At 39.5% G+C, this 13,024-nt stretch overlaps 1 protein-coding gene across 1 annotated transcript in view; it reads left to right on the forward strand.

The window, feature by feature from the left end:
- cdh13 (cadherin 13, H-cadherin (heart)) overlaps positions 1 to 13,024 on the forward strand; it is a gene marked incomplete at both ends in the record, with an annotated part of 310,410 nt that overhangs the window by 198,675 nt on the left and 98,711 nt on the right. Inside the window, 1 exon segment of the mRNA XM_083893789.1 lies at positions 11,832 to 12,010. Coding sequence (XP_083749915.1) covers positions 11,832 to 12,010 — 179 coding nt within the window.

Raw genomic sequence — 13,024 nt, forward strand, 5'->3', positions numbered from 1 at the left:
ACGTCCATGTGACTGTGAATTGAAAAACGCTGGTTAAGATAATTAAGAGTAATGAAGGATTGTGTAGCATAAAATATAAAAAGGGAATTACTGGAGGCTTCACTGCAGGCAAAGAGAAAATTAGCAGAGAACAAGAGAAACAAAATGCAAATGTTAATATTGAGTGCAAACACATTTAAAGGTGCCATATGTAAGAATGTGGCCATAAAAAGGTTACTACATTAGAATTAAAAATACTTTTAGGTTTAGGTTCTTTTAGGTAAGTCTTTTAGGTTCCGTTTTCTGACGTAACTGGCAATCCGTGGTTGCTCAGCAGCTGAGACTCTACTGACTGCAATGTTTGGTAGACGGCGGTAGGTGGCACCACATGCCTAAACATGATTTCAAAACATAAACATGATTTGCAGTCTGCAAAATATATATTTTTAATGCAAATATTTTTGCTGTACTGTTGTTGTTGGTGAGTTCAGTTTGTTATATGAACATTATTCCTGAGTCTCTGTGACATATTAGGAGGATTTTATGGCCAGTTGCTTTAGATTTATTACATAATGCACCTTCAAATACAAAATAATAATAGTAATAATAATAATAATAATAAAAGTCAGTGTGTCCCACTGTACTTTCTGGAACAGTATGCGAAGTGACAAACTTGAGCTTGAGGATGTTATCCATCAGAGTAAAACATCCATATTATCTTCACTGCTTTGAGGCTTGTGGTGGTTAGCTACAATCCCACTGCTGATATTGGGCGAGAAGCAGAGTGTAAAATGTTGTGGTCAGGTTACCAGTATTGAAAGAGCATCATGCATGATGTATTCACATCCTTTACACAAGAGTCTGAGCTAATGTTGGGGTAAAGTAACGCATCCATGTCAGATTACATCTGATCTGAACCACAAGTCATATATAATTGATGCTTATTACCTCTATGACATGCAGCCTGTCATTAGGTTACATCCATAGTTCTCAAACTGTGGTACTTCCTCTTGTTGTACATGGAGGAGAATCAGAAATACTGTTTTACTGTATATACCAGGGTACGTGAATGGAGTGGAGCTGATTTTGATCTGAATGTGTAGAAAATGAATGTCTGTCGTATGTGAGGAAGAGGAGGAGGACGAGAAAGCAAATGATCTTACGTAAGATCTTTGTCCTGTGCAAAGTGAACAGTCCGTAGCTGACTTGGTTTTGAGGCGTTTTCCTAGAATATGTTTCGACTTTTATTTACATAAATGATTGTCGATCGATCCACATGACTGCGTCTCCGGCATGCAGTGTTAACACATCTCAAAATAAATGAATACATAGCTGTAATAAAAGAAAAAATATATTCATAAATTCTTAATGGAATCCATTTATTCTTTTCAAAGTTCCATTACTCATTTTTGATTTTAATTGTGTAGACTGGAGTTGTTTGCAAGGGTATTGTGTTCATTAGCCGCTGTGTTATTTATAGTCTCATGAGCCACTTATTTCTTATCAGCAAATTTTCCATTTGTGTTTAAAAAAACAGAAAGAAAATGCACTTCTGTAAATTGTTGTTTTCAAACACAAGAGCACAGAAATGTACTGCGATCGATGATCGCAAATCACAGTAATCTTCTTTAATAACGCTGAATGTCACTATACTCTGTTCGACTTCCTTTAAATTGTTCATTATCTGGTGTTTGACACTTGCTGATAGTACAGGATGGAGAGACTGCATTGTAAGAATGTAGGAAAGGATACACACAGCACATTCTCATCATCTTACAGTCACATCCCGTACCAACAACAAGTCTCCAAATCTCTGGCTCAAGGCTCCGTTGCTATTTCATCCCAATTACTCGATTAAGAAAATAGTTATAATGCGCTATAATAATGCAAGGGGCCACACGGTTGGAGTAGTGGTTAACACTCGGGTTCGAGCCCCAGTTCCCGGTTGGAACAAGGGCCTTTCTGCATGGAGTTTGCATGTTCTCCCCGTGTATGCATGGGTTTTCTTCATGTTTTTCTGGTTTCCTCTGGGATTATATGGGGATTAGGTAAAAGGGACACTCTAAATTGACCGTAGGTGTGAGAGTAAATGGTTGTTTGTCTCTATATGTGGGGCCCTACGATGGACAGCATCCAAAATGGATGGATAATAATGCCTTGATGTAAAATGAATATTTCTATACAATCCATCACATTTTATCCTCAGCTCTTTCACAGAAAATGTTGCAAAAAAAAACAACGATTACACATATTAGTAATTATTGAAGCTCTTTTTCTGCAGCCAGGAATTATTATTATGAATACATTGTTTCTTGAAAAGCTTATGAATTTCAAACCAGTCAGCTGGTGTAGTTTTGTTTATACTGCAACAATGTGATTCATTCATCTTCTCACTCCCCCCCCCCCCCCCCCCACCTCCTGTTTTTACTGCAGGATTTTGAAAATGAGCCACATTGTTTTTGGGAAAGTGTTTAGCTTGCTCAGTAGAAAGTTTTTTTTTTGGCACAGCCATACAAAAGGATGGCAGTGTGCCAGTCAGGCAGGCAAACAGGCAGGTAAGCAGGGAACAAGGAGAAATCTAATGCAATAAATAGGCTGGCAAAGAGGCGGTAAGAAATACTCATATTGCCGTCGGTTTAATGGGCTTAAGGATATATATATATATATATATAGCAAGAAATTAATATCAAAAGTGATTGAAAAGGGAAGCCCTGCTTCCTTTAGATTGTGATAAAATAAATGATCAAATATGACTATTGTATTTACATTTCATTACTAAAAGTGTGCTAGAACACAATCAACTATATTAGATTAGTTTGCTCGTCCAACTCAACTTTCTTCTCATTCATTCTCGTGCATTAAAACCAGTGGAAGCTTGTTCTACCAAAGGAACAGAGGACAGAATGTACGTATAAGAAATACCTGTTTCTCAAATGAGCTTCAAAGAACAGCAAGCGTGCTAAGACAGGAAAGGAAACAACTGGAAGAAAAGGGTAGAGATAATATACAGTATATACACACAGATATATATATATATAAGACTGAGTGCAAATAAATGCATTTTCCCAAACTACTATAAAACCATCAAATTTGGAAGAAGAAGTGCTGACATTGTGATTTCTTAGTGTGTCAGAAGATGAAAAAGTAAAAGAAAATGAAGTTGAAGAGAGACGTGAAGACTGCTGCTCCTGCTGAAGAAGCAGAACAGCTGTTTTCATCTGAAAGCTTGACGTATCGCGGTATAAAGGAAACCAATGATCTTTAGAACGATCCCTTTCAATTGGAGAAGAAAGTTTCACAGGGGAAACAGAGGTCGGTAGCTTAAATTGAGGGGTGGTACCAGCACCGCTTTCACATAGCACCTTTATACTGAACAGCCACAACTCCATATAGACTTGCAGCAGAAGAAGAAATAAAAGTGTTTGTGAGAAGGAGTTGTACAAACAAGGAAAAGAAGACAGGAACACATACTTCTCGTCTCCTGTCTCGAATAGTTTCATCTATTTCTTTTGGACATACGGTGATTTGAATGCCCTTTTGTTGACACAAAAAAAACACATTTCATTGTTTAGTTTGTGTGTTGCTGAAGGTATGTTAAAGCAACAAATAATATAAAGCACTTGCTGAACACACTCCAAGTATTCCATCCATTCATAGTTTTTTTTAGCTGTGCCACATGAAGTATTTCAGCAGGCCTCTTGGGGAAAAGGACGTTTAAATTATGCAAAAAATAATTATCGTTTGCTAGTGTGATTTTGCTAAGGAAATTACTTCATTTAAAACTCATGCAAAGTAGTTTTAAATTCACAAGTGCGGTGTATAGTACACTATGCATATACCTGTTGTTATTCCATGGGGATCTCTGCTCCAGAAGTAACTTCTCGTCCCACACACAACCCTGCAGTACCACCTCTGCTAAAAAAAAAAGAAGAAAAAAGTTTGTGTTCAGAAAAGACAGAAAGAGACACAGCTCATATACAATATGTGCCTGGAGGTTAAAGCTTAGATTTATATTGTACTTTTCAGGATAAACAAGTTTGTCAGTTCTGAACTGAGCTGAAAACCCCCTCTTGGATGAGAGGTGAAAGGTCCTCGAAGCTAACACAAGCAAGTCCAGTTGCCTACGGCTCACTATATTGAAGATGACTATTGCCTGAATGAATGAATGAGAGCCTTCACAGACAAGGAAACCAAGGTCACTTTAGAGAAGTAAGGCACATGTCACATCATATTAGCATAAATAAGAAGAAGACACAACTTTTTTTTTCTTTTTTCTTCATTATAAATATATCCCTCCATCTGTAGACTGCAGAACACATTGTCCCAGAAATCTCATTTAGTTTATTTTCAGTAATAGTTTGACCGCTGAATCACCTACACTCAAGTGAAGGCTTGCAACAACATTTCAGTTGAAGTAGGAGAGTATCGATCATTTCTAATAACAGGGTCTAGTTTATTCCAATTGTGCACAAAAGGTCAAATTGTGTTCCGTTACACTACCATTCAAAAGTTTGGGGTCACTTAGAAATGTGCTTATTTTTGAAGGAAACACACTTTTTTTCAATGACAACATTAAAGGAATCAGAAATACACTCTATACATTGTTAATGTGGTAAACGATTCTAGCTGCAAACGTCTGGTTTTTAATGGAATATGTACAAAGATGTATAGAGGCCCATTTGCAGTGTTCTAATGGTACATTGTGTTTGCTAATAGCGTTAGAAGGCTATTGGATGATTAGAAAACCCTTGAAAGCCCTTGTGCAATGATGTTAGCACAGCTGAAAACAGTTATTATTTTGAATAAACACCATTATTTCTAATCTTGTCAATGTCTGGACTTTATTTTCTATTCATTTTGCAACTCTTTTGATGAATAAAAGTGTGACTTTTAAAGGTACAATATGTAGTATTTATGAGTTTATATAACCCAAAATCCACTTTTTTATACATATTATGTGCTCCTGCATTGTCTAGTCGCTGTATAATAGTTTTTGTTTCATTTTCGTAGTGTTTCAAAAAGTCATGTAAAATAACATGACCGCGGACCGCGGTTGCATAGCCACTGTTAGTAGCGAGACGCCATGTTTCTACCGGAGCCTGTAAGGACAAACGCGAGAGAACAAAACAAGCGTCTCTTTACTTGTAGCGGAAGTCCCGCCTCCTCTCTCTCCGCTTCGTCTGCTACGGCCGCGGTAGCTCTCCCTCTCCCTCGCCTCACGAACTTCATCTGCTGACACGGAGAAAGACAATGAGGACGACATTTGACCGGCTGCGGATACCGTAGCGCTCAGGGAAGGGAGGGGGTGAGCAGAGCAGCAGGTCTTTCTTGTAAATTTCAGCCTCTCCTCTAGATGGCACTATGAACTACTTGTTTCCCCTTTAACGGAAAACACAACAAAAATTGAAAAGGTGATCCCAAACTTTTGAACGGTAGTGTAAGTCTTTATAAATATCATTTGTGTTTTCATTATCATGCTAAACATTTTCCTAAGTACACACTAAGAAATCAAAGTGCAAGACTTTGTTCCTCTAAACATTTCTGCACCCCTAGTGACAAAAATGTACCTTAGAAAAAGGTACACACTGAGAAAGGTACAATGCTTGTACCCTGATAGGGTACAACTGCACTCTTTGTAGAACCATATATGGTTCTTCGGCTTGTCCTCATAGGAGAACCCTTTATGGCTTCAGGTAGAACCTTTTTATAAAGGTTACACCTGAAACCCTTTTGGAGGGCTCCACCAAGAACCCTTTTAAAACCCTTTATTCAGGAAAGGGGTTTTAAAGGGTTCTCTGGATCAAAATGGTTCTTACTGGAACCATTAGTGTTACCAAGAACCCTTGAAAAACCCTTTCTTCGGGAAATGGTTCCAGGTTGAACCTCAGCCCTTGAAGAGAGACCCTTTTGGAACCCTTATTTCTAAGAGTGTGGAGCAACAAAGCATTTGTTCCTGTTTAGGTACAGTCTCGTACTTTTGATATCTTAGTGCGTACCAAACACCAGCACTGTCTGTCCAGCATAGCTCATAAACATAAACCTTTTTTCCCCCTGCTACTTAATTCCACAAAGTTCTTCACCAGTGCATTAGCTAAACTATTCAAACAAGACACAAAATGGCCACTTGAAGATATGCAAAGTCTACATTAAATAGCGGATTAGTAGCAAAAATTCTTAAGTTCAGTTTTACGGTAACATGAGGGCAGAGAGGTGTGTGTGTTTTTATCCCCCCTGGCATTTGCACTTCAAGGTGAATCTTTAATGGTTAAATACACCGGTAATCCTTCCTCTGCAGAATAATTACACAGTCCCATCTCCTTCATTACCTATACTCTGTTCCACTTCACACCTTGAAGGCGACACTGGTAGACATGACTCAGAGGGGTTCTTGCACAAACACAGACGCCTGTGCACACGGCTCGACACACCAAGTGGCAGCAAATTAGAGTGTTAAAAAACGATGACTAAATTGGTTATCTTGAACAGATCTCAGTGAATTATGTTCTCATTTCGCAGGCAAACCCGGGCTCTCTTGAACGTAACACAATCATATTACACGTTTTATCTGATGTCAGAGTCAAGCCGGTCCGCTCAGTCCTCATCAGACCCCATAATTCCGCTCACAAATGAGTGTCGTGTAACCGGTAAAGCATCCGTCAATCGCAGAAATACAAAGTGGTCATCAGCATCAATCAGCCTGCGCGATAAACATCTAGCATTCTGTAATGGGACAATAGAGGTGGGTATAACTCTAACACTGATATATGTTGAGCGTAGTCATAAAATTGTATCATGACTCATTGCCTTCTCTTACATCAGCTCCATCCTGTGGCAGGAGCCAAGGCCCACTTTTAACTGCAGTGGATAGATAAGTGGTGGGATGGATGTGAGTGCAGGACTCCTGCTATTACCTCACTATCACTGGGATCCATCTGAGATTGCAGCTGGATGACACACACACACAGCCCCGGACATCACACAGTGAAGGCAAAGACAGTGGAGAGCGTGTCTGTAAACACTGTGCGCCGAATGTGTATCGAGTTACTGCATAATGAGCCGTTTCCTGTAATGCAGCGAGGTTGCGAACGCTTCAGCTCTGTGAGCCATCTCTTGGTTTTTTGGTGCTTTTTGTTGTGCTATTGAGTATGTTGTGCTCATCTCTACCATCCATCGTCCATCTTATACTGCTTTATCCTATACATGAGGGTCACTGGTGCCAATCCTAGCTGAACATTGGGGCGAAAGGGTCCATCACAAGGCCACATAGAGACAAACATTCACTCTCATGCTCACATCTAAGGTCAATTTATAGTGTAAATTAGATGTAATCCCCAAATCTGCTTGTTGTTGGACTGTGGGAGGAAACTGGAGAAAACCTATGCACACGGTGTGCCACACGGTTGGTTGCCTCATCTCTCCCCTTCCCCATATAATCCTAAAGATAAAATGACTGGATGTGTTTGTTTATTTTTTATGTTATATGGCACAATATGTTCCAATATGAGAGCTATTAGTTTTGAACAGTTTGTGTTGTGTGATTGAAACGTTGAGGGTCCAGTATAGAATCCAGGAAACTACGGTGGCCTCCACATACTAGAAAGGATGTAAACACTCTGCCATCTCCTCCTACTTCTTCTTATTCTTCTTCTTTGGTTTATGCATCATTGTTTTTGTGGCTGGCCCTGTTCTAAATGCCGCTCGGGCTACACTGTCAAACCTTGGCAGCCTCCATAGCAAGGCTCTTGTCGATAGTACACATAAAAGGCTGATGCTAAGGCTAAGAAAGCCAAATGTTGTTGCTGTTTTTTAAAAAAGTGATTATATACTTACAAAAACACATTTACAAGAAGTATATAACATTCCTGCCAATAAACCCTCCTAAATGTTACACATTGGACCGATAACTCATGCAATAGTTTTAGAGCACTGTTTTTATACCAAATATAATGTAAAGCAATCATATTCTGGAAGCACAGTTGCACCGAGCAATTAAACGTATGTGTAATTAAAACGCTAAATCTCGCTGCGTTATAAAAGTAAATGAAGAGCTGTTTAGGAACAAGAACAAAAGAGAGATCCTTTTTGTTCCTGGCTCATAAGACTCGGAGAGGCCTATGACACGGACTCACACATGAAAAGACAAAAAAACTGGATTGACAGACAAAAGGAAAGCATACACAGACGCATGTTGTGGATTGATTTCATCACACAGGCTAGTGGATCACGGAGCCGTTGCCTCCAGCTAACTCCATTCTATATCTTTCTCAAAACCCCAGAGGAAATCATTTGGGGAGGGAGAGGCAAATCTGTGGTAGCCACAGGGGAACTGACACATTGTGTAAGCCAAGATGAAGCAAGAGTACGTCGACAAAACAAGATAGAAATAAGAAAAAAAGGATGGATGTGATGTCGTGTTTGAGTCTCGTCACACAGACAGACAGACAGACAAACAGACAGACAGACAGACAGACAGACAGACAGACTGTCCAAGAGTTTGCGCAGTTTCGATTTTACTCGTTCACCATGTACAATAGATATTTCAAGAAAACCTGGAATGAGATTTATATTAATTAGATTCAAGTGACTGAAAGAGACCGGGAGCTGACCCCTTCCATTCTCCAGTGGAAATGAGATCAAAGGAGGTTCAGAGATGAATCATATTACGCCTTACAAATACCGAACGCACATTTGTGAATTAAAAGCACTTATTCATGAGGAGCAGAATGCAGTGGAGAAATGGCAGCAGAGGTGAGCGCACAAGAAAACGGTGGAGCGACAATCAAAATCCGAGCGGAGGGAGTGTGAGCATGAAAAACATGACATTTGACACAAGAAAAAAACAGTATTCTCACATACATAATATATAAGTACTGTATAGCCACATATTTGTTTCCTATTTTGCCTCATATGTACTGTATGTACATTTCGTATATGGAAAAAAAATGAGTATTTCATTTGAAAAAAAAGGAAGGTTCCTTGTCGGAGATAAAAGGATGTTGCGTTATGTAAGGGAACTCAGTTTTGATCAGACAAATTGCCTCTTAGCATTCAGAATCACTCAAAGGAGAGTCACAATCGTGCACCTATAAATACTGATTTGTCATTTCCTTTTACAATTATCGTGCAATTTTGCCAAGAAAGATTTACTGATTGTATAGTTATTCTATTTACATGAAACAAAAAGACATCGCCCGAATCACTTCCAAATCTGCACAAATCAAATGATTGATCCTAACTTGGAAATGTCTTATCAGAGGTGCCTGTGTTTTCATCGTAGATTTGACTCGCATTTTCAACCAGAGGTGTTTGACTGCAGCATGTGTACTGTACTCATAAGACACACAGACATATTTAAAAGGATGTAAAGCCAAGCTTCCTCTGTTAGTTATTGGAGGAAAATCAGAAATACTGTTCCACCGTGTACACCAGGGTATGTGATTGGAGCGGAGCTGAGGAATTTTGACCCGAGTGCGAAACGAATAACAAAACAATTATAATAAATTAAATAATAATAATAGAGTCACCTTATCGCTGGCTCCATCTTAATCTAATTTCACTAAACCAGTGTCTTAAGTGTGTGTGAGGAAGAGGAGGATGATGAGAGAGCGCCAAATCACGACGTACATTATCTCAAGGCATTGTACATAGACGACATTATGGAGCAGTTCACACAATGAGCATGCACTCGGCATCAGTGGTGCCAAACACACTCTCTTAAGAAACAAACAATAATGAACCACAAGGTCAAAATTCCCACAAGGGCAAACAAAATCGATTTAACCATTCAAACATTTATTTGTTTGAAAATGCACTTTTTGTTCGAATTTGGTTTGTACGCCCTGATTTGTTCTTTACAATACAATACCCTCCTCTATTGTCTTCTGTTATTTTTTGTTTGCAAATCCGACCATGTGCGGGCCTTAGGAAGCTGCCTGCTGATCGGCTACTAAGTTTTAGAGGGATAGCTCAAGAGCTGAGGTCCGTCTGGAACTTTTAATTATAAAGGCAAGTATCCAACGTTTGTCAGATTACAAACGGTAGATACTTTCAATTATTTTGCCGGATGTCGTCGGCGGGAAAACTTGGGGAAAGAGTTCCAGGTGGACAGCGAGTCCAAGCCTGTGAACAGCTGAAGATATTGACACAAATCTTATTCCATAGATCTGGATCCTGCAGCCTGTAAGACGAGGATACAGAGAGAGAGAGAGAGAGAGAGAGAGAGAGAGAGAGAGAGAGAGGACAGGAAAGAAAGACACTAACTAGGGAGACAAAAGGACAAGATTAATGACATGTAATAATGTCATATTCATACCCTGAGTGTATTATTGGGAATAAATCTGCCTCCCTGTGAAAAGTCTCCAGCTGACTTTGCTCGGCCTATTTACACCACTGTATTTTAACTTCTGCGATAATGGTGTTACTTCCAGAGTTTAATATTTTCTCAGGTGATACATGGAATAAAAAGTTTGAGAACCATTATATATTAAACCCTATAGCTATAATGTGTAATACATGCATATAAAATGTACAATTCTGTGAAAAATGAAGGGGAACACCACGGTCTCTGATTCTCTTTGATATTCAGCCGTCAAACGGTTGGTGATTTTTCGACTTTGTTGGTTGATGTTACATCATTCTCAGATTCAGATTTATAAATATATCAGTAAATATTACGGTGTCTGATTTTGTTCCGTTCCCTCAATTTTAAGTTTTATTTAAACAAATTATGCTCGAACTCAGGATGTTTAGCTCAACACATAAATCTCCAGACTAAAGCGTTAGAATTCTTCATACTCATCTCTTTAAATGATTCAAGTCGTGACCGCGAGCTGCCGCCGCTTTAATTAACTGATAATTGAATCGCTAATTGCCGCTGCCTCGAGCTCGGTCTTTATTAATTGTTTTCTGATGTTATTTGGTCGTAACACGGTTATGTTTGATGCTGCTAACTGACCCCGCTTTGGTCGGGTTTTCATTTGTAAAAGAGATATTAATCTCAGTGTGACTTCCTAGTAACATTAATAATTGTGCTGATTAATGCAAAGAGGGGCTAGAGAATGCATCTATCTGACCAGAACTACACGTTTATGTATGTGTGTGTGCGTCTTTGTGTAAACACACATTTGCATGTGAACATGTGTAGATTGAGTGTTTTTTTCCCCCGAGCTGAATCGGTGCAATTGTCTCTCATCACTGACAATAGACAGAGATTGAGGGTTGAGGGTGTGTCAAGGATCGCCTCCCATTTCAGCTCAGCTGCAGCAAGCAGCGTTTCCATTTTTGTTCCCATTACCAAATGAAATGCACCCCGCTGTTACAGCTGACTTGAGGCAGAAAACACATTAATCGGAAAAGGCAAATTTTGTAAGTGGCTGTCTGGTGAGTTGTAGTTTGAAATTGCGTTTTTTTAAAATGTCCTGCTAGGACTGCTCTAATTTAGAACTGCAAACATAATACATATACATAAGACATACGTTGTGTTAGGCAAGATTGTTTTCAGCAGGATGGGCTGGCTGAACAGATATGGTCGGAATAGAGTGTGGATACACGGGCCTACATGGAGCTATTATAGCAAACTAGTAGTGTGAATTTCAATTTTAGAAAAGATTTGCAGGGATTCAACAGTCGTCTGATATTGACCTATTTCATATTTGCTTACTTTTTTTCTAATTTCAGGGCTGTTTTCCTTCAGCGCTTTCAGACATAATCAGTTTTATTCTTCACTGAACTGTCTCTTCTAAAAAAAAAAAAGAAAAGTCATTATTAATTAAATAATTAATTGAATTAATATAAATATTCATAGCGTATATTTACATATCTGACTCGTTCCTGTTCTTTGTCGTCTTCTCCAGGCACCACGGTGATGACAATGACGGCTTTCGACGCGGACGACCCCAGCACAGACAACGCGGCGCTGCGCTACATCATCGTCAGACAGTCACCGGACAAGCCGTCCCCGAACATGTTCTACATCGACGCAGAGAAAGGCGACATCGTCACCGTCATCTCCCCCATACTGCTCGACCGAGAGGTGAGTTCACTCGGCAGACCTGTCTGTGTGTGTGTGTGTGTGTGTGTGGGTGTGTGTATTTGTTACTGCTTTAGGACATTTTCACTGACCTTGTCAGGACCAGTAGTTTCATGGAGACCAGAATCCTGGTCCTAATGAGGCAGAACTTCATTTTGAGGGACAGGTTAAATTCAGGCCAAGATTTTAATTGTGTTTAGGTTAAGATTAAGATTAGGCAATAACTGGGTATGATTAAATTTAGGGGTGACACTTTGTTCAGTTGAGTAGAAGTCAATGCAGTGTCTTTAGAAGAATAGCTGTACAAACCTCTGTCTCAGTTTGAGGAACAGGTTAAGTTTAGAGCTAAGATTTGTTCAATTGTGTTTAGGTTAAGATTATGATCAGGCATTAACTGGGTATGGTTAAGTTTAGGGTTAACACTTTGTTTCGTTGAGTGGAAGTCAATGCAGTGTCCTTAGAAGAATAGCTGTGTGTGTGTGTGTGTGGGGGGGGGGGTGTGTGTGTGTGTGTGTGTGTGTGTGTGTGTGTGTGTGTGTTGTTACTGCTTTAGGGCATTTTCACTGACCTGGTCATGACCAGTAGTCCTCATTGAGACAACAGGTTGAGGAACAGGTTAAATTTAGAGCTAATATTTGAATTGTGGTTAGGTTAAGATTAGTGTTAGGGCTGGTTATGGTTAAGATGAGGAGTAACGCTTTATTTAAGCTGTCCACTCAGAGTGGAAGTAAATACAGTGTCCTTAGAAGAATAGCTGAGCAAACCTGTGTCCGTTGTTGCGTGTGTATGTATTTGTTACCAATTTAGGACTTGTTCACTGACCTTGTCAGGACTGGTAGTCCTCATGCAGACTAAAACCTGGCAGAACTTAATTTCTGAGGAAATTTTTGGGGCTAACATCTGAATTGTGGTCAGGTCAAGGTTAAGGATAACACTTGGAAGTCAATATGAGGCTGCAGGTGCAAAAACCTGTGTGTGTGGCACACGCTACGTACACGTTGTGTGACGCTCTTTCTC

Source organism: Microchirus variegatus (assembly GCF_963457635.1).
Source record: "Microchirus variegatus genome assembly, chromosome: 8".
NCBI lineage: Eukaryota > Metazoa > Chordata > Actinopteri > Pleuronectiformes > Soleidae > Microchirus > Microchirus variegatus.